The sequence below is a fragment of the Rhinopithecus bieti genome, unplaced genomic scaffold (genome assembly GCF_001698545.2).
Source record: "Rhinopithecus bieti isolate Rb0 unplaced genomic scaffold, ASM169854v2 scaffold_64120, whole genome shotgun sequence".
In the NCBI taxonomy this organism is placed as follows: domain Eukaryota; kingdom Metazoa; phylum Chordata; class Mammalia; order Primates; family Cercopithecidae; genus Rhinopithecus; species Rhinopithecus bieti.
Genome location: NW_016824553.1, coordinates 578,365 through 601,633, shown reverse-complemented (window position 1 = coordinate 601,633; position 23,269 = coordinate 578,365). Strand labels below are relative to the sequence as shown.

Here is a 23,269-nt window from a genome sequence, read left to right as displayed (position 1 = left end):
CACCCTTGCCACTTTTCAGCCACAATTAGGAGCAGCTGAGTGACGGGGGAGGTGTGGGGTGAGGACGGTGATGGCTCATCTTAAGCCCCCGCGATGAAATGCTCAGGTCTCACTCCAACGCCCTGCAACCCTTATGGCACAGAACCACCTCTACACAAGGGCCAGTCCAGAGGAGCACCCACCCCAGCAGAAGTGCTCAAGGGAGGCCTCTGAAGCCCCTCAGCCTAGATCAGGACAACCAGACCCATCTGTGTCCGCCAGGATCGGGGGGGCTACCTGCCAGGCCTCTGCCCAGTTTTAGCTACACCCGGCTCGTGCCCCACCCTGAGGCTCCCAGCAGAGACCAGATGTTTTCTTATGTGGTTCTTAATGTTCATTTTTAATCGTTTTATTCCACTGCGACAGACTACTCTATCCTTTCTACCACCCCACCGTATCTGCATTTGGGTTTGGGGTCCTTTCTGCTCCCACACTGTGGCTCTCAAGAGGTGGAGCTGCCACATGGGGGGCCTCCCCCCTGGAGCTGAGCCCACCCTGGGGGACCTTGGACCATGCCCCTTTGCCCCCGGCCCTTGGTTTGCAGGGAGGCCACCTGGCGATGCCCAGCCTGAAATGGCACCCCTGGCAGGGTCGCTCAGTGGCAGCTCTCACTTTGTGCTGAAACAGGAAACGATCAGAAACACATACCGGAAGTCAAATCCCCTACGCTGACAATTTCTCAGACAACGAAAAAGCAAAGAGCAAAATCAACATGATTTGACAAAGGAATTTTAAACCTTAAATTAAAAAAGAAAACATTTTCACACAGAATTATCTGCTTTGAGAAATAAAGAAATTAGAAGGTGTAAAAAAAAATTTCGAACCCCAAATAATGATAAAAATAGATGTATCTATAAAAATCTGGACTAAACTATTCAGTCATTCATGGTTATTCAGTATTCAGAGCATGAGGTGAAATACCAAAGTATAAAAAACTAAAGAAAAAAAAAAGGAATCCGACATACTGCCGTTTGTTGCCAGCCTCGGCGTGGGCGCCCTGACCACGGGCCACGCAGGGCCTCTGCTTCCTCCCACCCTCCGCAGACCTCAGGCCTTCAAAGCTCTTCCTTGGTCCTGCTCAGTTTTGTGGCATGTTCTTCTATAAACTTGCTCAAATGCTCCAGATCTCTGTCTCCACCCTCAAATTTAACTGGGTTCTTTTTGTCCCCACTGGGGGCAAAGTAGATGGTGGGGAAGCCCTCCACCTTATAGCGGTCGCTGGGGACGTCGTTGGCAGTGGCGTCCATCTTGGCAATGACCAGGCCCTTCTGGCCCTTGTACTTCTTGGCCAGGCTGCTGTACACGGGCTCCAGCTGCTTGCAATGCCCGCACCATGGCGCGTAGAACTCGATGAGGACGTCCTTCTTGGGGTCCATCACAATAGAGTCGAAAGTCTTTCCCACAACAACCTTGACGAGTCCCTTGTTGTTCTTGGGCACTGGCTGGGATTTGATGACTGGCTTCAGTTTTCCTGACAAGGAAAAGCAAGACGGGGAGGGGGCGTCACTGCTGAAAAGGCCAAAGATTCTGGGGGCTCTCTCTGGACCAGGAAGTGAGGCTCGTGTGACCACCAGAGGGGCCAGTCACACAAGAGCCTCGTCTCCAAATGCCCCATCCCCCAAAGGGCAGTTTATTTCTCTGGCGAGCCACTACGTTCTACTCTCTACTCCTCTACTCTCTCTGTCCCTGCAAAGGCCAGAGAGGCTGCAGGTGGCTCCAGCCCAGGCCTAATGGGCCACTGGGTCCTGTCGGGAGACCATCACAAGAGTCGCTGCCCAAGCAGAGGGTTCCTGTGAGCACTGCCACTGAGGCCCCAGGAGCCATGGTGGAGAAGCGCCAGGACAACTCACAGACATCGGACCAGCACGGTCTGCCCACAACGTGGCCAGCGCTGGGGACCCGGGGCCATATGCTCAGCCAAGATCAATAGGCTCTATTTAAAGCCGCACAGCAAGGTGGCTGAGGGTGAAGAGGCTCTGAGTCAGGCTCTGAAGCCACAAGGGGTGTTCAGCGCACCCAGACTTTGCCCTGTCTAGACTCCATGTTCAGATGCCCTCTCTGCACAGCCCGGCCTTAGTCCGGAATTTTAGCACATTGGCGCCGAAAATGTGATAAGGCTGCTGAGTGATGCTAGATAAGCCCTGAGATGGACCCCAAATCTTGCTTTTACTTTCAAAGTAAACACTGGGAGAACTGCCGAGAAGAAAATAATAATACTTGCAAATGTTCCTTCTCCTAAGCTGTTCTGGTGCCTTGGAGTTTGGGGTCACAGTCGACCTTTCTCTGGACGATAAGTCAGAGGGTCCCTCGGGGGTGAGAGGGGGCTGCTGGCTGACTTAGGGGGGTGTCATGCCCGTGGCCAGAGCACCAGACGCCCCATGACCTGTCTGCATTCTGTATGACGAGCACAGCAGCTGATGGGAGACCCCATCCACAGGCTCACCTTTTTTGAAAGCAGTGACAAACTCGCGGAGGGTGTCGGAGTCAAACTCCTCCGGCTCCATGGCGAACTTCTTCCCGCTCTCGTCCAGGATGGCGGCGTTGACATCCTCCCCGCTCTCGCTGAGCCCCAGGTCCTTCACCTCCCCAGCATAGTCCTCCTCGTCCGCAATGGCAAAGGTGTACTCAGGGAAGTCCTTGGCCACCTCTAGGACTTTGCTCCGCCAAAACTGAGTTGCTGAAAGGGACCAAAGGCCGTAAGCCAGGCGGCCAACACAGATCAAGTCTCAGCTCAGACTCTAAGGTCAGGCTTCAGGTCCTGTCACTAATATTCTGACATTGCTAAAGCTCTGGATTTACCTCAATTGGAGGGAAACGCATTTCTGGAAGAGCCCCACTTATAACGGGGGGCCACGGCTGCAAGCCCAACAGGCCCGTAAGACCTGTGCCCAGCTGGCATGGCCATGCCTGCCTGGGTCAGGGGCTGGTCTAGTCCCAGCTCTGCAGCCTCTGAACTCCTCCAAGTCTCAGCTACCTCAACTCTAAGAGGGTTCTTGACCTGAATCTAAGCTCCCATCTTGCTTAAAAGGGAAGCCATCAATTAAAAAATACTCCTGAGCCACCAATGTGCAAGGGCCCCAGGCTGGGATTTCTGAGTGAGCCATGTACATACAGCCACACCTCCCTCAACACTCCATCTTGCCTGAAAGAACGAGTCCCCTCCATCCCCAGCCCCGCAGGTCCTGGGGTCCCTCACCAGCTCTGTAATCAAAGCTGAAGTCCACACTGTAGTAGACAACCACCAGGGGGCGCCTGGTGTAGCGCTTAGCCTCATTTGATGCCTTGCGGTGGCCAACCAGGGGCAGGGCGTACTTCAGCACGAAGTCCTTGATGGCCGAGTCCTGGGTGGAGCCCTGATTCAAAGAGGGAACAAGTTAGAGGGCCCACCATCTCTCTGCCATTGTTCTTGAGTATAATGTTTGAGTGACTTCGGGGGAATGGAAACTTTGAAGGGATGAGTCTCAGGAGGCAAAACACCAGGAGGCTTGACCCCACTCAAGCGCAGCCCAGTCATTCCCTACTGTCTTTTGGGGCTCCCTTCCCTCCACTGAACAGTAGGTGGCTTCTTAGGAAAAGGCAAACAAACACCTTGGCCCTTTCCTTGGGCGTGTAGGCTCACTAACCCCAAAAAGAGACCACTCAAGGCAGGCCTGGCTCTTGGTGGACAGGAAGGGTTATCACAGACTGGGCTGTGTGGAACTTTCCACCTTCAGCTTGTGTGATCTTCATGCAGGGTGTCCTGAGGGCTCACACTTCACAAGGACTTGAGTCCCTCACAGACATCGCCCTCCAGGGGTGGGCACAGCAAGGTCAGCCACCCGCCAGAGGCTGTACAGGCAGCAAGTGGTGGGTGGACCTGTGAGCCCAAGGGCTCCCGTGGGGATGGGGCACTCAGAGAGGGGGCCTTGTGTGGCACTGAAGGGCAGGAGGGCCCCACTGGTGAGAAGGGAGCAGAAGGCACCCAGGGAGGAGGCGGCAGAGACTGAGGCAGGGCACGAGACACAAAGAGGGTCTGGCGTGACAACGCTGGAGGGTGGGATGTGCTGAAAAGGTGGGCAAGGAGGGCCTGGGAGGCCATGCTAAAGCACAGATAATCCGACTGTCTCCCAAGTGGCAGGAGGCCGTGGAGTCTTTAACGATTGACACTGCGCTGCATGCACTTCACTCTGCAGGGAAACGCCAGAGGAACTGGGAGCAGCAGCAATGTGCCCGACAGACAAGACGGCACAGATCTTGAAGCGTCTACTGAAAGTCACAGACCCCTTTCCTGGAACATGCACTCACACACAGAGCTGTGTCTGATTCTCGGGATCCATGGCCCCACAAGCTCATCAGGACCCCTCTTTGGGCCCCGGATCTTATCTCCGGATGGAAGGAAGTGAAGCTGGGGGGGAGGGGTCACAGACGCCACAGTGAGTCCAGGGAAGAGGAGCTGTCCTGAGCTTCAAGTTGGTAGAGAAACAGATGGGATGGACACATAGACCTTGAGAAGGAGCGACAGGACTAAAGACTGAAGAAGGAGACAGAGGATGTGGGGACCAGAAAGATTCAGGGTGGTTCTCTCCAAGGTACTGCCAGGTTCTGGTGCAGGTCCCTGGGATTCCTGTCCCGCCACGCCCCTTCCTCCAGGTCCCATGACAGCCCACAGCCCAAACAGCCAGGGTCCTGACACTATGGGCCAGTAGGACCTGGAAAGGCCCCTGTACCCTAATCTCAGCTCTGCTTCCCACCAGGAGCTGTGAGGTCCAGGGTGGGGGACAGAGCTCACTTCTCTGCAGCCCAATCTCTGTTAAACAAAAGCTTTAAACTCGACATCTAGGATCCTTCCAAATCTGAGATCTACTCACTGAAGTGCAGGGGTACAGTAATGGGAAAAAAAGGCAAAATCCACCCGCCAAGTTCAACAGCTCCCTCTGGTGAACAGAAAGGGCTGCTGTCCCTTTGTAGCCCCCAACCTGAGCAGCCCCAAAAAACACGACTTGGCCTCAACAGAGCACCACCTGCTGGCCCAGGCCAAACCCACAGTGGAACAGGTGCTGGAGGGAGACTGGTGATTGCCTGCCAGGAGGGACGAAGGGTGGCAGCAACTGTTCTGGCAAAACCAAGAGCAGTTCTGCCAGGCCCCAGGACCTGCCAGGTGTGCGGGAGCCCCAGCCCTGTCCCTCCGGCAAACGCAGACCACAGGCTGCCTGCAGAAAACCTGTGGGGTGGGGAGAAGGGGCTGGAAAAGGAGTTCCAGACCCTGCAGACAAGAGCGAAACCTCCACAACAGAAACCTCAGAGGCGGCTCAAAGCAGAGTCCTCACGCCTGCTGGGTGCCCGGGGCTGGCATGGTAGAGGGGTCTGCTTACCTGGACGTCCATCACGTGGCTCCGGGGCTCATACTTGGACTGGAATTTCTCAGGCTGCATTACAACCAACTGCCCCTGGGAGACTTTCAAGAACTTTGCAATTTCTGTGCTGAAAGCATGGTGAAATTTGTAATCTTCTCTCAGGTTGTTAGCTGAAACGTTAACAGAGTAAGATGTAATTTTGAAAATTGCCTAAATGTCTGAGTTTTAATTCGTTACCCACGTCAGCCAAAGCAAATGTTCTGAAAATGACCACTGGAGGCTGGGCGTGGTGGCTCACACCTGTAATCCTAGCACACTTTGGGAGGCCCAGGCAGGTGGACCATTTGAGGTTAGCAGTTCAAGACCAGCCTGGCCAACATGGTGACACCCTGTCTCTACCAAAAATACAAACATTAGCCAGGTGTGGTGATGCAAGCCTGTAGTCCCAACTACTTGGGAGGCTGAGGCACAAGAATTGCTTGAACTGGGGAGGTGAGGTGGAGGTTGTAGTGAGCTGAGATCACGCCACTGTACTTTTAGCCTGGGTGACAGAGCGAGACTGTCTCAAAAAAAAAAAAAAAAAAGAAAGAAAAGAAAAAAAAAATCACCACCAAAATTTGTGTGGATTCCTATAACTTAAACACTTGAAAGGAGGTTTGTTTTTAAAAACTCGGTACAGGTATAATGTCTAAATCCTGGCTGGGCACGGTGGCTCATGCCTGTAATCTCAGCACTTTGTGAGGTTGAGGCAGGAGGACTGCTTAAGCCCAGGAATTAGTTCATTTATTATTTATCTGAGACAGGGTCTTGCTCTGTCGCCCAGGTTGGAGTGAAGTGGCGTGATTTCAGTTCACTGCAATCTCCGTCTCCCAGGTTCAAGCCAATTCTCCTGGGTAGCTGGGACTACAGTCATATGCCACCATGCCTGGCTATGTTATGTAATTTTAGTAGAGACAGGGTTTCGCCATGTTGGCCAGGCTGATCTCGAACTCCTGACCTCAATTGATCCGCCTGTCTTGGCCTCCCACACTGCTGGGATTATAGGCATGAGCAACCGTGCTCGGCCAAGCCCAAGAGTTTAAGACCAGTCTGGGCAACATGGTGAGACCCCATCTCTATAAAGATAAAATAACAACAACAACAAAAGCCGGTCAAGTTCACTGAAAAACAGCTAATTTGCCAGGAGCTGCTGTTGACTGATGTCTGTAAGCAGCACGGATTCTTTGGCAGGCGGAATGTTCTGGAGCCTACATAAGCAGCACACAGTCCTATATCCTTATGTTGAGTTTTCACCTCCAGCACCCTTCATGGAGGTTTAAATCTCCCTTCCTCAAGTTGGTGGGCTGGAGCTCCGAATGAAGTTCTTTGGCTAAAGATACTTTTACTTAAATCTGTGAAAATGCATGATGAAACCCCACGGTCTGAGGGCACCCTTCCACAGATCTGGGCAAACTTTCTGAGAAGGACTAGAGTGAGTAGTTTCAGCTCTAAGGACCACATAGCCTGTCCCAACTGCTTAACTCCACTGCTGGTTGCTGAAAGCAGCCAGACAGGGTGTGAACACAGCAGTGTTCCAATGAGATGTCACCTGCAAAGACAGGCCATGGCCAGAATGGGTGTGTGGGCCACAGTGTCAACCCCTACCCTAGATCCTACAGGTAAACGCACCTTCAGTCCCTCCCCATTCTCCTCCCCAAGGCATCCAAACTCATCCTGAACTGATTTTGAGATTTAAACATTGGGTGTCACCCTACCCTTGAAGAGCTCTTGCTCTAGAGGTTTGTGACTCCCAACTGGGTTGTAAGACACATGTGGCTGAGATGGTAAACCATGTTTTTGGGAGGGCAGGGGATGGGAGCAGCCTGGATAAGCTTGTGGCTTTCAAGAGTCACATAGACTTAGATAATGATAGTTTTGTGACCTACTAACTGTGTAGCTTTAGGCTTGTTAGTTATTAGCCTTCTGAGCCACAGGTCCTTCTCTGTAAAACAGGGGCATTAAAATCCACTAAATAAGGCCACATGGGCTGGGTGCTGTGGTTCACATCTGTAATCCCAACACTGTGGGAGGCCAAGGCAGGAGGATCACTTGAGCCCAGGAGTTCGAGACCAGCTGGGCAACATGGCAAAACCTTGTCTCCACAAAAAAAAAAAAATTAGCTGGATGTGGTGGCGCTCACCAGTAGTCCCAGCTACTTGGGAGGCTGAGGTGGGAAAATCACCTGAGCCTGGGGAGGTCAAGCCTGCAGTGAGCTGAGATCACACCACTGCAGTCCAGCCTGGGCAACCAGAGACAGACCCCGGTCTCAAAATGAATAAATAAATATCTAGATGGCATCTGTTCTAAGCCTCCAGGTGTCCCAGGGATTTGCTGTCAGTTGGCTTCAGGCAGACACAGACTCGCATCAAGAACTTCACTTCCTGCCCACCCCAGGACCACAGACCCTTTCATCCCACAGCCGCCCCTCACTGCTCCAGCCCCGCCAACCTGTCTGTAGAACATCTTGTGTCCCTGGGGCTACCCTCTCTCTCATAAGCAGGCAGACACAGCAGGCCCAGTGACTCTTGCCCCATCTGCAGCCCTAACCCTGCCCAAGCCAAATCACAGACGCTGACTCCTAGGAATGTGGTGCCAGGCCCGCCTGGGACCCACTGCACCGGAACCTGCATTTTAACAAATTCCCTGGGGATGTGAGTGCACATCAATGCATACAACTTACAGTCAGACTTGGGGCTAGGGACTCCCCTGCTGCCCATAACCCTGGGTGGATTGGGGTTTCCTTCTGGAATTTTCTTCCTGACTAGTTAGGCATGAATAACAAGGCCACCTAATTAACACACGAAGGGAATTGAGCTCTACTGGTTTTATACATTAATCTGCATTTGACGTATGCACAATTGTTATTGTGCAGCACAGAATTAGCACTGAGTAGCAAGCTGTGCATTTGAAAAATTATAATTAGCACTTAGCCAAGCTGGTTTTGGTAGAGGGGGAAGAGGGTGGCACTCAGAAGACACTGATGAGGATGGTAAGGACCCTGAGTATACCTGTCCCCAGGCATCAGGAGCCAGACCAAGGCAGATGATGGATTTCAGGATAGGGCAACTGCCACCTGCCCCACCCCCGCAGAACACTATTGCCGACAGCTGTTCACAGGCATTTCACTCCTCAGGCTAGTAAGACGAGCATTTATTATGCACTTAGCATTATCAGGCACGTTGCTAAGCACTTCATCTACATTACCTCAATTTAATAACCTCTCAGAAAAGACTACCACCTTGGGCAAGAGACCACTAGGCTAAGCCTGTGGTCACAGTGATAACAACTGCAAGAGCCAGGCCTTGAAAGCTGGTTTGATTCAGAGTCTGGCACTTTATGGCCCACAGACCTTCCCTCCAGCAGAAGGGCTCGGGCTCTGGAAGGCAGACATGGAGCTGGGACCGGTCTGACTGTGCCCCTCCCCTGCACCGAGGCCAGGAAGGCCACAGGGCACCCATCTCCAACTCCAGAATGGAAAGCTTATTCCCAGAGATGGCTCATCAAACCACCCCCTAACGGATGTCCCAGGAGCTTTCTGAAAAATTAGGCCAACCGCAAACCACCCAGGACACACACATTTTGTTCAGCCCAAAGGGCCACAACTCACCAGCATCCTGGTACTGCTGGTAGGCTGGGTCACTCTCTCCCTTAAAGACCCCAATGATGATGACATCGTCTCCATCCTTCAGGAACTCCTGGACTTGCTTCAGGGTCAGAATCTCCTTGGAGGGAGGCCCGGACTGCTCGATCATGTAGTCAACGATTCCTGGGAGCAGGGCACACACCTGAGCAGGGGCCCTCAGAACTGCCCACCTCCCGTGGCCCATGCCTGCCAGCTCCCAGCACCTTCAAGGGCAGCTTCCTGTTAGGGAGTTTCCCTTCCCCACTGTAGTGGGAGAGAAGGGAGTGGCCATACCGTATTTTTCTCGTGGGCCATTGTAGTCAAAAGGCCTTCCTTTGCGGAAAATTTTCAGAGTGGGATATCCAGAGACATCAAACCTCTTGGCCAGGTCTGTTTCGGCGGTGGCATCGACCTTTGCCAGCGGAATTGGAGGAGAACGCTTGTTGAGCTCCTTGGCGGCCTTTTCATACTCAGGGGCAAGTTTCTTGCAGTGTCCACACCTGCCAAGAGGAAACTGGTTTGTCAGGGGCTCATTCTAGTGTGGACTCACTTTCTAGCTAAATCAGCTGCAGAAACCCATCCTGTGCTCCCTAGTAAAGTGGCCACACCCAGTAAGCCTCTGAGTGCCTCCTAGACCCTCGGGCCCCTCAGGCGCTACCGACAGACAGACACAAACTTCATCCCATGGCATTCACACACGGGGGTGGGGCACGCGCACACACGCACAGGACACACTCAGGCTGTTAGGAACTGCGGCACAGGGGAAAACATGGGCAAGGCCAAGAGAAACACTGTCCTGAGGAAGAGGACTTTCTTGGCTGGGGAGCTGGGGGTCAGCAAAGATGTAAGTCACAGATGGCTTCAGAGAATGAGTAGCAGTGGAGCTGGGATCCAAGGGACAGCGAGGAATTAGCCAGGAGTCCACGGGAGGTGGGGCGAAGAGAGGGTCGGCAGGTCCAGGTAACAGGAACAGAGGCATGGAGGACAGAAGGGCGTCACAAACTCTCACTGACACAGACCACCCAGGGAGGAGATGAGGGAGAGTCCCCTGGAGTCAGTATTGTGTCACCTAGCCCATTGCCCACAAGAACTGGCCAGGCACAGAGGCTCACTCCTGTAAATCCAGCACTTTGGGAGGCCGAGGCGGGCGGATCACCTGAAGTCAGGAGGTCGAGACCAGCCTGGCCAACATGGCAAAACCCCATTGCTACTAAAAATACAGAAATTAGCCGGGCGTGGTGGTGGACACCTGTAATCCCAGCTACTCGGGAGGCTGAGATAGGAGTATCACTTGAACCCAGGAGGCGGAGGTTGCAGTGAGCCAAGATCGCACTACTGCACTCCAGCCTGAGTGACAGAGTAAGACTCCGTCTCAAAAAAGAACCAGCATCCCACAACTGGCTGGGGCCTGGCACTCAGGAGGCTCTCAGTCCTGAGTTAAGATAAAACACTATCCTATCGAAGTCCTTAGGACACCCAAATGAATTAAACGGTGCATCCTGCAACTTCAAAACCATTTGCTGGCCGGCACAGTGGCTCACTCCTGTAATCCCAGTGCTTCCGAAGATGAGGCGCGAGGGCTGCTTGAGGCCAGGAGTTCAAGACCAGCTGGGGCAACATAGCGAGACTTCATCTCTAAAAATATTTTGTATATTAGCCAGGCATGGTGGCACACACCTGTGGTCCCAGCTACTAGGGAGGCTGAGGCAAGACAACTGAGCCCAGGAGTTCAAGGCTGTAGTGAACTATGATGACGCCACTGTACTCCAGCCCAGGTGACAAAGCAAGGCCTTATCCCAAAAGAAACCTCAGAAAACAAAACAAAAAACAACCTCCCGCCACAAACACAAAAACACATCAAAAGACCAAAAAACTGTTTGTGAATAAATGGATAATTATCTTCTGAGGCATCATCATCCAGATCAGGGAGATCGCACTACACTCGCTGAGTGTGAGCTGTGCAGCAGTCGGCTCAACCTGGCTCCTGAGCGAGCCACAAAGCAACCCGCAAGTTACATGGGCAGCTGCCACTCTCCCTCTTATACCTCCCACCCATCAGGTCGGTCAGGGCCTCATGTGTAACAAAATAAGGGTCTGTGTCTCTCCAGCATCGCAGGAGGGTTAGGAGGGTGCCCCACGTGTCCCAGACGCTTCCCTCCTTCTCTCGCAGATCATTTCCTTCTCTAACCACCCACCTGACTTCACTTTTCATCTGCACATCCAACAACTCCCAGGTTTCTGCTGCAGAATCCGTGGCCTCGGGGTTGGGCTTATCCAGGCATTGCCTGGAACAAGGGTGTCCTGGTCCCAAACCTGAGCCCACTGTGCAGAAGGTGTGACCTGCCCCCTGCCTGTGCATCAGCCATGGCCTCCACTTGCTGGTTCTAGGCCCAAAAGCTTCCTCTGCTTATGGAGACTCTCCAGGACTCACTACAGAACACACCCATCTGAGGCGGTTCTTGCTGGCCTGATAGCCGGACATACCAGCACTGCTCAAGAATCAGAATCCCAGCTGACCCACCACAAAATCATCCAGACAGACGGTACTCTGGGCCGTCTCCTGGGAAGGCAGATGGTCTCTCCTGGAGCTAGGCTCCCCTCTGCCTTGAGAGCTGTCTTTCTTCTGCTCTGCTCTGTACTGACTGCTCCCGGCTCATCCATGCACCTGGTTGTGCATCCCTCCTCTCCCCTCCCCGCGGAGCAGCCACCTCAGTTCCCCAAGCTGGGCAGCTCAGACCAGCCACTGTACTTGCTCCCACTCCAACCACCTTTCTTTCTGTTATCTTCTTTCCTTTGGGCCCCTTCTCCCACCCAAGAATGGACTACTTGGCAGCTCCTTCCACATCCACTCCCAACAGCTCCCTTATATCCACGCTTCTTCCAGAACACCTGGACCTCAACCCTGGCCTACAACTTGTGCCCACCTTGCTCCTCTGCTGTTCCTGCCTCACGGGCAGGGACCTGCCGTCTGCGCCCGCCACCCTGCACCTAGTGCACAGCACGGTACCGAATATGGGAAGGGCCTGACACCACCTTACCATGGGGCATAAAACTCCACCAGAATGATATCTGCATCATTCACAACTTCATCAAAGTTCTCTTTGGTCAACACAAGTGTGACTTCTGGTGGAGGCGTCCAGTCGGGCTGGGAGACTTCTCTGACCTTGGCAACAATTTCTGAAAGAAACCAAGGAAGACTGAGCAAACAAGGCCCAAACTGGCAGGCACTTCACCTCCCTCCAGAAGCAGACGGGGAGGGAGAAGCAAGCAAGCGTCGGGGCCCACAAGAACCGGAGGTGTCTGATTGCTGCATCTCTGCAGTTTTGGGGACACAGCCAAGAGTCAGAAGGTTCGCTGTTTCCCAACAATTGTCCATCGCATTTCCACAGCCTGCAGACTTCTCCAGATGAGGCCGAAGACTTACTGATGATTGAGACTTCCTTTACCATCACGCTATGGTACTAACTTCATGCAAACTTTTGATTATATATGCCTAGGGATATCATTTTGGGGCATCTCATTCACATCTAATGTTACTGTATTACATACATCATAAGATGTATGCAAAAAAGAAAAAAAAAAGGAAAAATTTTCAAGAGGAGCTCCCATTGCTCAAGATGCAGTGGCATTACCTGAGAAAGCTTTTAATAAATGCCCATCTGTAAGCCTCATTCCCCAGAAATGGATTCCAGGGCTGGAGTGGAACAACAAATTCGTACAAAAATGTGCCAGGCAGTTCTTAGGACGAGTGGTTGCAAACTGTCACTCTTTTTCCCTACTGTAGAATCTACCAAGGAGCCAAATTTAGAACCACTCCTGCAAAGCTGCAGTCTTCAAACTGAAAGGTGCACAAGCATCTCCTCTGTGCATTCACAGCATGAAGTATCTGTCCCCTGTCCCCCAGCCCACACCCAGGGGTCCTGAGGCACTTAACACGTAGGAGGCCTGTTTACGAAAACATAGTATATGCTGCTCTAAAGTTTCCAAAATGGCCATGTCTCTCTCGCAGTCAAATGTTGGCCACAGACCCCCAAACACATATGCCTGTTTATTTTGCAACAATAGAAGTACTCAACTTTCAGGCCAGGAGTGGTGGCTTGACTGTAATCCCAGAACTTTGGGAGGCCGAGGTGGGTGGATCATGGGTGGTCAGGAGTTCAAGACCAGCCTGGCCGACATGGTGAAACCCTGCCTCTACTAAAAATACAAAAATTAGCCTTGCGTGGTGGCACATGCTTATAACCCCAGCTACTCAGGAGGCTGAGGCAGAACCCACTTGAACCCTGGAGGCGGAGGTTGCAGTGAGCCAAGATTGCACCACTGCACACTCCAGCCTGGGGGACAAAGGAAGACTCCATCTTAAAAAAAAAAAAAAAAAAAGAAGTACTCAACTTTCAACTTGTTTTAGATTAAGTTCCTTATGTACTGATATAGTTAAGACATATTTGTTAAATAAAAACATGAAGATACAGGATAGTATTTGAGATATACTAATAACTGTAAAAATGGGAAAATCTCTCACACACATACACACACTTGCTTTTATGTATACAAAATATCTCCAAACAACACACAAGAAACTTGTTACACTAGTACCTTCTTAGAGGGGAGCTGGATCACCCAGGTTCAGGGAGGAAAGACTATTCATTAATCTCCCTCTCTGAATTACTAAGTTTATAAACGCATTACCTAGTCAACAGACAAACTGTGACACTAAATATCAACAGAAGTGACTCCATTTTCTTTGTATATCCCATAATGAGTACCATTGCTTAAAGGAGCAGAGGACAGCCTCTCACACCATCTCAGAGATACGATCTCAGAGTAGAGGAGAGACTTACACCATCTCAGAGATGTGATCTCCGATCACATCCAACTGACACCACACTCCACAGATGAGATGCCAAGGTCTGGCAAGGGGGAGGCGCTCGTCCAGAACACAGGCCTATCTTATGTCTGTAAGGACTGGAAACCTATTCAACGCTCTTTCCTCTACTCCACACTGGGAATGGAAAATGCAGCATCTTTTTTTTTTCTTTTTTTTTCCGCCAGTGATTAAGAGAGACTTGCCCTTGCTAAAGGATACCATGTGCATTCATTTAATAAAATTAAATAAACTGTATTAAAATAAAATTAAGAGGCCAGGCACAGTGACTCATGCCTATAATCCCAGCACTTTGGGAGGCCGTGGTGGGCGGATCACCTGAAGTTGGGAGTTCGAGACCAGCCTGACCAACATGGAGACACCCTGTCTCTACTAAAACTACAAAATTAGCCAGGCGTGGTGGCGTGTGCCTGTAATCCCAGCTACTCGGGAGGCTGAGGCAGGAGAATCGCTTGAACCCAGGAGGCAGAGGTTGCAGTGAGCTGAGATTGTGCCATTGTACTCCAGCTTGGGCCACACAAGCAAAACCCCGTCTCAAAAATAAATAAATAAATGTTAATAAAATTAAATAAACTTTATTAAAATAAAATTAAATAAACTTTATTAAAATAAAATTAAATAAAACTTAAATCATGTATTTGTTCATTCATTTAATAAAACGTATGTAGTGCCTAATGTGAGCCAGGCAGTGGATCCATCAGGCCAGATTGCAGACATCCTCAGAGAATCCCTGGATGTGGCTCTCTGCACCTGTGGTTCTCAGCACATGGCTTCGAGCTAGCAGCAATGGCGAGCCCTGCACCCTTGTAAGAAATACAAATTATTAGCTGGGCCTGGGGTTCACGCCTGTAATCCCAGCACTTTAGGAGGCTGAGGTGGGCGGATCACGAGGTCAGGAGATCGAAACCATTCTGGCTAACACAGTGAAACCCTGTCTCTACTAAAAAAAAAATACAAAAAGTTAGCCAGGTGTGGTGGCGGGTGCCTGTAGTCCCAGCTACTAGGGAGGCTGAGGCAGGAGAATGGTGAGAACCTGGGAGGCGGAGCTTACAGTGAGGTGAGATCATGCCACTGCACTCCAGCCTGGGCGACACAGCAAGACTCTGTCTCAAAAAATTTAAAANGGAGAGAGAATGGGTGCAAGCCGGGGAAATGCCAGATACTTATAAAACCATCAAATTGGCTGGGTGCAGTGACTCACATCTGTAATCCCAGCACTTTGAGAGGCTGAGGTGGGTGGATCATGAGGTCAGGAGTTCGGAACCAGCCTGACCAACATGGTGTGAAACCCCGTATCTACTAAAAATACAAAAGTTAGCCAGGTGTGGTGGCGGGTGCCTGTAATCCCAGCTACTAGGGAGGCTGAGGCAGGAGAATGGTGAGAACCTGGGAGGCGGAGCTTACAGTGAGGTGAGATCATGCCACTGCACTCCAGCCTGGGCGACACAGCAAGACTCTGTCTCAAAAAATTTAAAAAAAAAAAAAAAAAAAAAGGAGGCCAAGGCAGGTGGATCATGAGGTCAGGAGATCAAGACCATCCTGGCTAACATGGTGAAACCCCGTCTCTACTAAAAATACAAAAAATTAGCCAGGCATGGTGGCACACACCTGCAGTACCAGCTTCTCGGGAGTCTGAGGCAGGAGAATCACTTGAACCCAGGAGGTAGAGGCTGCAGTGAGCCATGATCACGCCACTGCACTCCAGCCTGGGCGACAGAGTGACACTCTGTCTCCAAAAAAAAGGAAAAAAGAAATGCAAATTATCTGGCCTGACTTGTATCGTATCTAGACTGAAATTGTACTCAATCAGAAACTCTGGGGCTAGGGCCCAGCAATCTGAACAAGCCCTCCAGGTGACTGACGCTTGCTAAGCATTAAGAACCACTGCTCTAGACCACCACCAACACCCCTAACCTCTGATGTCATTTCCTAACACTCCTGTTTTTATTTATTTATTTATTTTTGAGACAGAGTCTCACTCTGTCACCCAGGCTAGAGTGAAGTGGCACAATCTCAGCTCATCACAACCTCTGCTTCCTAGGTTCAAGCAATTTTCCTGCCTCAGCCTCCCAAGTAGCTGGGATTACACACATGAGCCACTACAAGTAGCTAATTGTTGTATTTTTAGTAGAGACAGGGTTTCACCATGTTGGTCAGGTTGGTCTTGAATTCCTGACCTGAAGTGATCCAGTCGCCTTGGCCTCCCAAAGTGCTGGGGTTACAGGTGTGAGCCACCGTGTCTGGCCCATTTCCTAACACTCCTGCCCATGTTTTGAGTTTCAGAGTCTGAAACGTAAAGAGGCCATGCCCCAACCCACCCAGCCTGCACGCCCCCCTACCCCCACCCCCCACCCCAAGAACAAATAAACATTCTAGAGGCCTAAGGCTCCTAAGTCAGTCCCTGGTACCCTCAGCTTTTCTTCCTCTATTATCCAAATTCCCATTCTCTTAACTTTCTGTTCCTGCAGGAAGGAGTTCTTCCTCTACCAGCTCAGGTACCAGCTCACCTTCTTGGGTTCTGGAGCCCTCGTAGTCTACAGCCTGCCCCTTCTTAAGGATCTTGATGGTGGGGTAGCCACTCACATCAAACCTGCTGGCCAGCATAGATGCTGAGGTTGCATCGATCTTGGCAACAGGAATGGGAGGATCATTATCCTTTAATACGTTGGCAATTTTTTCATATTCTGGAGCAAACTGCTTGCAATGTCCACACCTAACAATCAGATTAGGGAGGGCGAAAAACATTAACTGTACCTATGGAGATTTAAATGCAACAATACATACTGTACCTATGGAGATTTAAATCCAGTAATACATACTGCTATGGTCTGGATGTGGTTTGTCCACACCAAAATGTTGAAATCTGATCCCCAATGTGGCAGTGTTGGGAGGTGGGACCTAGTGGGAAGGGTTTACGTCTGAAGGGTGGAACCCTCATGAACAGGTAAATGCACTTTCAGGAAATGTAGTTTAAAAGAGCTTGGTATGGCCAGGTGCAGTGGCTCAAGCCTGTAATCCCAGCACTTTGGGAGGCTGAGGTAGGTGGATCACCTGAGGTCAGGAGTTTGAGACCAGCCTGGTCAATATGGTGAAACCCCATGTCTATGAAAAATACAAAAAATTAGCTGGGTGTGGTAGCGGGCGCCTGTAATTCCAGTTACTCAGGAGACTGAGGCAGGACAATTGCTTGAACCTGGAGGTGGAGGTTGCCGTGAGCCAAAATTTGAGCCACTACATTCCAGCCTGGACGACAAGAGCCAAACTCCATCTCAAAAAGAAAAGAGTAAGCGTGGCTTCCTCCTCGCCATGTTATCTCTGTACGTGCCCACTCTTCTTCCACTTCCTGCCAGGAGTGAAGCAGCATGAGGCCCTCACCAAAAAGCTAAGCAGATGCCAGCACCATGCTCTTGTACTTCCCAGTCCGCAGAACTGTGACAGAAATAAATCTCTTTCCTTTATAAATTACACAGCCTCAGGTACTCTGTTATAGCAACACAAAACAAACCAACACACACACACACACTAATGGGAACTTTTAGCCGGGCGCGGTGGCTCAAACCTGTAATCCCAGCACTTTGGGAGGCCAAGGTGGGTGGACCACGAGGTCAGGAGATCAAGACCATCCTGGCTAACATGGTAAAACCCCATCTCTACTAAAAATACAAAAAGTAGCCAGGCGTGGTGGCAGGCACCTGTAGTCCCAGCTACTCGGGAGGCTGAGGCAGGAGAATGGCGTGAACTCGGGAGGCGGAGCTTGCAGTGAGCCGAGATAGCGCCACTGCACTCCAGCCTGGGCGAGAGCGAGACACCACCTCAAAAAAAAAAAAAAAGGGAACTTTTGGAAATACCTGTGGTTAAGAGACACAACAAAACATAAAGGCGAAGACCAAAGGGGCTTCAAAGTCAAACAGGTCTAGGTTTAAATTCCAGCTCTGCCCTAGGGCAAATACTTTCAATATCTAAACCTCAGTCTGTGGCTGGGCACGGTACCTCACGCCTGTAATCTCAACACTTTGGGGGTCTGAGGTGGGCAAATCACTTGAGCCCAGGAGTTTGAGACCAGCCTGGGCAATATGACGAAACTCCATCTTTACAAAAAGTACTTTGGGAGGCCAAGGCGGGCAGATCACTTGAGACCAGGAGTTCAAGACCAGCCTGGCCAACATAGTGAAACCTGTCTGTACTGAAAATACAAAAATTAGTTGGGTGTGGTGGCAGGCGCCTGTAATCCCAGTTACTCGGGAGGCTGAGGCACGAGAATCGCTTGAACCCAGAAGGTGGACGTTGCAGTGATCAGAGATCATGCCATTGCATTCCAGCCTGGGCAAAAGAGTGAAAAATCTGTCCCCCCAAAAATTTTTTTTTAATTTCTGTTTTAACTTCAAATACGGTAAATATTGATAAACATGACCCCCTCTGAGGTTCTCACTTCTTACGAATGTTATGGGCCCTTTGAACTAAAAAGTACAAAAACTTGGTAATTTATGTAAGAGGAATAATATAACCTCAAAGAGTCTTGCTCTATTGCCCAGGCTGGAGTGCAGTGGCACGATTTCAGCTAGTTGCAGCCTCCGCCTCCCAGGTTCAAGCAACTCTCCTGCCTCAGCCTCCCGAGTAGCTGGGACTACAGGTGCACATCACCACACCTAATTTTTTTATTTTTAGTAGAGATGGGGTTTCACCATGTTGGCAAGGCTGGTCTCAAACTCCTGATCTCAAGTGATCTGCCTGCCTTGGCCTCCCAAAGTGCTGAGATTATAGGTGTGAGCCACCATGCCCAGCCTATTTAGATGTTTTAAATAAAACACTTGTGCTATGCTTGACCTCAGACACTGCACAAAAGTGAGTGTATCCTATTTGGTCTCAGAAGTGAAACAGGGAGGGCATGAGATAGAAAAGCAAAGCAGGGGTCACGAGATACAAAACAGTAGAGGAGAAGTAACGGAGGAGACGGACCCGAGAGCTCTAACAGACTGCATTAGGAGGGGTAAAGACAGTAAAAGAAGTGGGGATGCCTGACTGCTCCCCTCACAGGGCCGATGTGTGTAGTAAAAAATCCACCACACAGGCCAACAGCCTGCACTTGGGGCAGCTGCCTGAGCATCAGCCTTTGAGGGAAGAGGAAGGAGGGGTGGCCTCAGACAGGTCGGGGCAGAATCTGTAACAAGGACGTGTCTGTTACCAACACGGGGCTGTGTCACTGCTGCTTGTTAAATGCCCGTCCCCCAGCTGTGACCATCAGAGGACTTATTCATCTTTAACCCACTGGACTGAGACAAGAGGACATTGCCTTCCATGAGGGCTGGCTCACTGGCAGTTCCAATGCAAAGTGGTAGAACGAGTGAGCTCCCAGCATTCTTAAAGCTAGAGTGCAAGTTCCTGCACCCAGACACTCCCACCCCACCCCAGGGTCTGGATGACCAGGTGAAGGGCTGAGCGCATACAGCACAGTGCTCGTCCACCTGCAGGAATCAGAACGCAGTCCTTACCATGGAGCATAAAACTCCAGCAGCACTGTATCTTTGTCAGCCACAAAATTATCAAAGTTTGCATCATTTAGGACCAAGACACCGTTTTCTTCCTTAACTTCCAAGTCGTCTTCTTCCTCATCATCTTCCTCCTCCTCCTCTTCATCCTCAATGGCATTTTCTCGGTTAGAAGAATCTGAGTGGAAAACACCCAGACTGGTTACAAACCTGGTGGTGACTCTCCTTAAAACTTTCCTGGCCGGGTGTGGTGGCTCACACCGGTAATTCCAGCACTTTGGGAGGCTGAGGTGGGCGGATCACTAGGTCAGGAGTTCAAGACCAGCCTGGCCAATATGGTGAAACCCAATCTCTATTAAAAATACAAAAACTAGCCAGGCATGGTGGCACGCGCCTATAGTCTGGCTACTTGGGAGGCTGAGGCAGAAGAATCGCTTGAACCCGGGAAGCAGAGGTTGCAGTGAGCAGAGATTGTGCCACTGCACTCCACCCTGGGTGACAGAGTAACACTCCATCTCAAAAAAAAAAAAAGTCCTAAAACTCATACACTTCAAAGTGTCGAGTCCTGGGTGGTCCCTGGGGGGCCCACCACGCGACTGGCTGGTGACATCAGGCCTCCCTCACGCCAGCAATTCTGTTCTAAGTTTGCTACTTAAAATGTCATTCAGAGGGAGGTCATGGCTAAATATTTGAAAACCACAGCTCTAGAACATAAAGTCCAAATGTCACAGCATAAGTTGGAGGGCAGCACAGGCTACCCTTTCAGTTTCGGCCCCCTGCCTTGCTCTGCAAACCTTGCCCTGAACCCAGACAGCCTCCGCATTGGCCACCTCCTCCCTACTCCCTTGTACTCCCTTCTGCAGTATTCCCCGGCCTCGCTCCTGTAGCTCTGGCTCCCCTACCCACATCCCACACTCTGCGTTTCAGGGGCACTGCATTTCATGATCTCCCCCTAGCTTGTTTGTGTTCAAGGTTATTGCTCACTGATGTGCCTCCTCCTCACCCTGTATGTTTCCACAGGCAGGGCCCCAGTAACACCTCCCATGAACAAATTATCTGCCTGGCCCCAAAAGAATACCAACAGGAAGCAAGTACTCAATCTTGACTTTTTACTGCAGAGGATGGAATACTAATTCCATTTCTGAAAGGGGGTGGCATTTTACCTCATACCCATAAAAAATAGCCCTTTGAGTTTTATAATCCTTGAGGAAAAGGCTGAAGTGTGAAGGGAAAGAGGGTGGGAAATCACATTTCACTTATAAAGGCACCCCTGAGTAATTTCCAGGATGACAAATACAGAAACTGATGGGGTCAACATGCATCAAAAATCACACCTTTATTTGGAAGCTAAGTTTTCTTCCTAGAATGCGAGAAATTGTGTATATTTTATTTTCAAGGTTCAATTTATTATTATTATTTTTTTTTTTTTGCCAAACCACAGATACAAAGAACACGGAGTTGCCGTTTTTATTAACCAGGTTCTCTGGCTACTGTCACACCAGCAAACAGAACTGGGCACAGCAAGCATGGTAATTTCATTAACGCTAAAGCCAGAATGTTTCCAGGGGCCAAATATCCTTTTCTGGAGATGTGTCCCAGGAGGTAAATGAACACTGCTAGTTACTGTTTGGGGCTGTGGGTGAGGTCAGGGTCTGAAAACCTGACCCCAGGATCCCAGAACTCCTGGGGCTCACCAACTCTAATGAAGGAACCCTGCGTGGACTCTGCGGCTGTTTGGCCACGGAGGCAGCCTGCACCCACCCCACATGGCCGTGCCTGCCCTCTGCTCCTCCAGCCTACTCCTTGGGTCTGCATGGAGCAGGGAGAAGGGGGCGGCTTTGTTCATTACCGTCAACATTTACCGATCTGCAAACTTTACAAAAAAGCCAACAAGAAAGCCCACCGGCACACTGGTTACCCGCACTCAGTCCTTTTCCTTTTAAGCATCCCACAACTTTTCCTGACTTGCACACTCCTGTTCCAACTTAAGGCCGAGGCTCCTCCTTTGTCGGCGGAGGGAGAAACAGCTCTAAAACACCAAAAGCAAACTCACCCATCTGAGGTGAGCCTCCTGCCTGCCACCCTTCCCTCCACACCGGGAACTTCCTAGGCACGGTCAGAAGTTCACGGAGGGCAGGACACAGAGAAACACAGCCTGGGTGCAGGTCCACCTCCCCTGGGGTCTCGGGACTGTGTGTGTCTGACAGTACAGGCAGGAGCCAGGCTGACATCTCCCCAAGGAGAAGAGGGAAATCCAATGTTCCCAAGGTTTTCTGGTCTCCCTTTTCAGATCATTCTAGACCCCTAAGAGGGAGAAAAAAGAAAAGATCCTCTGCTCTGTGCTATTTAGAAAATCTTGCCCACTCTATTTACCTGTGTCTTTGAAAGAACCGTGTGAGGTTGAAATGCACATCTTGCTCTGATGTCATTAACTAAGACCAAGCCGAAATACTAGGTTGGTGAAAGTAATTGAGATTTTTGCCATTTTTTTTTTCAAATCCTGGGTGGTCCCTGGGGAGACCGCCAGGGCCCCCCCGGCTGGCAGTTAGGTAGTGCTTTTGGGCCATCTATATCCACTCTCCTCTCACTACCTAGCTGCTCTGCCCAGTACGAGTCAAAGTACTTGCAAGCAGATGGGAAGATTGGAGGAAGGTTGGAAATAATGCACTGGGGAACTTAATCGACTCTTCCAGCGAGGAATCACAGCTAGGAGAGGAAGGGAAACTCAATAATTGGCTCAGGGCACAGCGGAAGACTGACGTTTGCAGTAAAGAGGCCTAAAACATGACCACATAGGCAACTCCTTTCCAGGGTGAATTTTACAAAAAAGAAATAAAGATGTGTTCTTACCTATGGTCGGCTTGAAATGGGCTCTCAACACTACAGTGTGATAGAGCTCTCATGATTAAGTGGGAGCTGACTAGTCACCATTGGACACAGCATTCCTAAGAGGCAACTCATTTCTTGACCCTTTTAAAAAATAAATTTTTGCGAGACATGGTAGATCACGCCTGTAATCCCAGCACTTTGGGTGGCCAAGGAGGGCGGATCACCTGAGGTCAGGAGTTTGAGACCAGCCTGGCCAACATGGCAAAACCCCATCTCTACTAAAAATACAAAAATTAGCTGGGCGTGGTGGCGCATCCCTGTAATCTTAGCTACTGAGGAGGCTGAGGCAGGAGAATCGCTTGAACCCAGGAGGCAGAGGATGCAGTGAGCCAAGATCATGCCACTGCACCCCAGCCTGGGCGACAGAGTGAGACTAACAAAAGAAAAAAGAATTCTATTATCTTTTTAAAGAATAAACAAAAAATAGGACATTCCCTATGTAATTAAGGACTCTCAACTGCATGGACCCTACCTTTCCATTCCTCTCCCAGCTCACAGACAAGCCCAGGATTGATTCTTCTGCAATTTGGGAAGGTGCTAGCTCTAGATTCCTATCTACCACAAACCCACACATCCCTGCAAGCAAAAGAGTCCACGTTTTAGTGCGAGAACATTTTTCTCTGGGCTTCATTTTTAAAGGTGGACATTCTAGGATAGAAAATATATCCAGGGCTGGGCGCAGTGGCTCACGCCGGTAATCCAAGTGCTCCTCTGGGAAGCCGAGACGGGCAAATCATGAGGTCAGGAGATCAAGACCATCCTGGCCAACATCGTGAAACCCCATCTCTACTAAAATACAAAAAAAAAGTTAGCCAGGCATGGTGGCGCACGCCTGTAATACCAGACACTCAGAAGGCTGAGTCAGGGGAATTGCTTGAACCTGGGAGGTGGAGGTTGCAGTGAGCCGAGATCGCACCACAGCACTCCAGCCTGGCAACAAGCAAGACTCTGTCACCAAAAAAAAAAAAAAAAAAAA

At 50.5% G+C, this 23,269-nt stretch overlaps 1 protein-coding gene across 1 annotated transcript in view; it reads right to left on the bottom strand.

Moving 5' to 3' along the window:
- Positions 1-376: 376 nt before the first annotated feature.
- Positions 377-23,269, bottom strand: part of PDIA4 (protein disulfide isomerase family A member 4) — a 27,851-nt gene continuing 4,958 nt past the window's right edge. The window contains exons 2-10 of the mRNA XM_017862402.1: positions 19,408-19,582; positions 16,426-16,631; positions 12,072-12,210; positions 9,328-9,533; positions 9,019-9,177; positions 5,391-5,542; positions 3,236-3,392; positions 2,483-2,716; positions 377-1,510 (exon numbers count right to left, since the gene is read on the bottom strand). Of these exons, the coding sequence (XP_017717891.1) occupies positions 1,095-1,510; positions 2,483-2,716; positions 3,236-3,392; positions 5,391-5,542; positions 9,019-9,177; positions 9,328-9,533; positions 12,072-12,210; positions 16,426-16,631; positions 19,408-19,582 (1,844 nt within the window). The 3' untranslated portion in view covers positions 377-1,094. The remainder of the gene's footprint in view (positions 1,511-2,482; positions 2,717-3,235; positions 3,393-5,390; positions 5,543-9,018; positions 9,178-9,327; positions 9,534-12,071; positions 12,211-16,425; positions 16,632-19,407; positions 19,583-23,269) is intronic.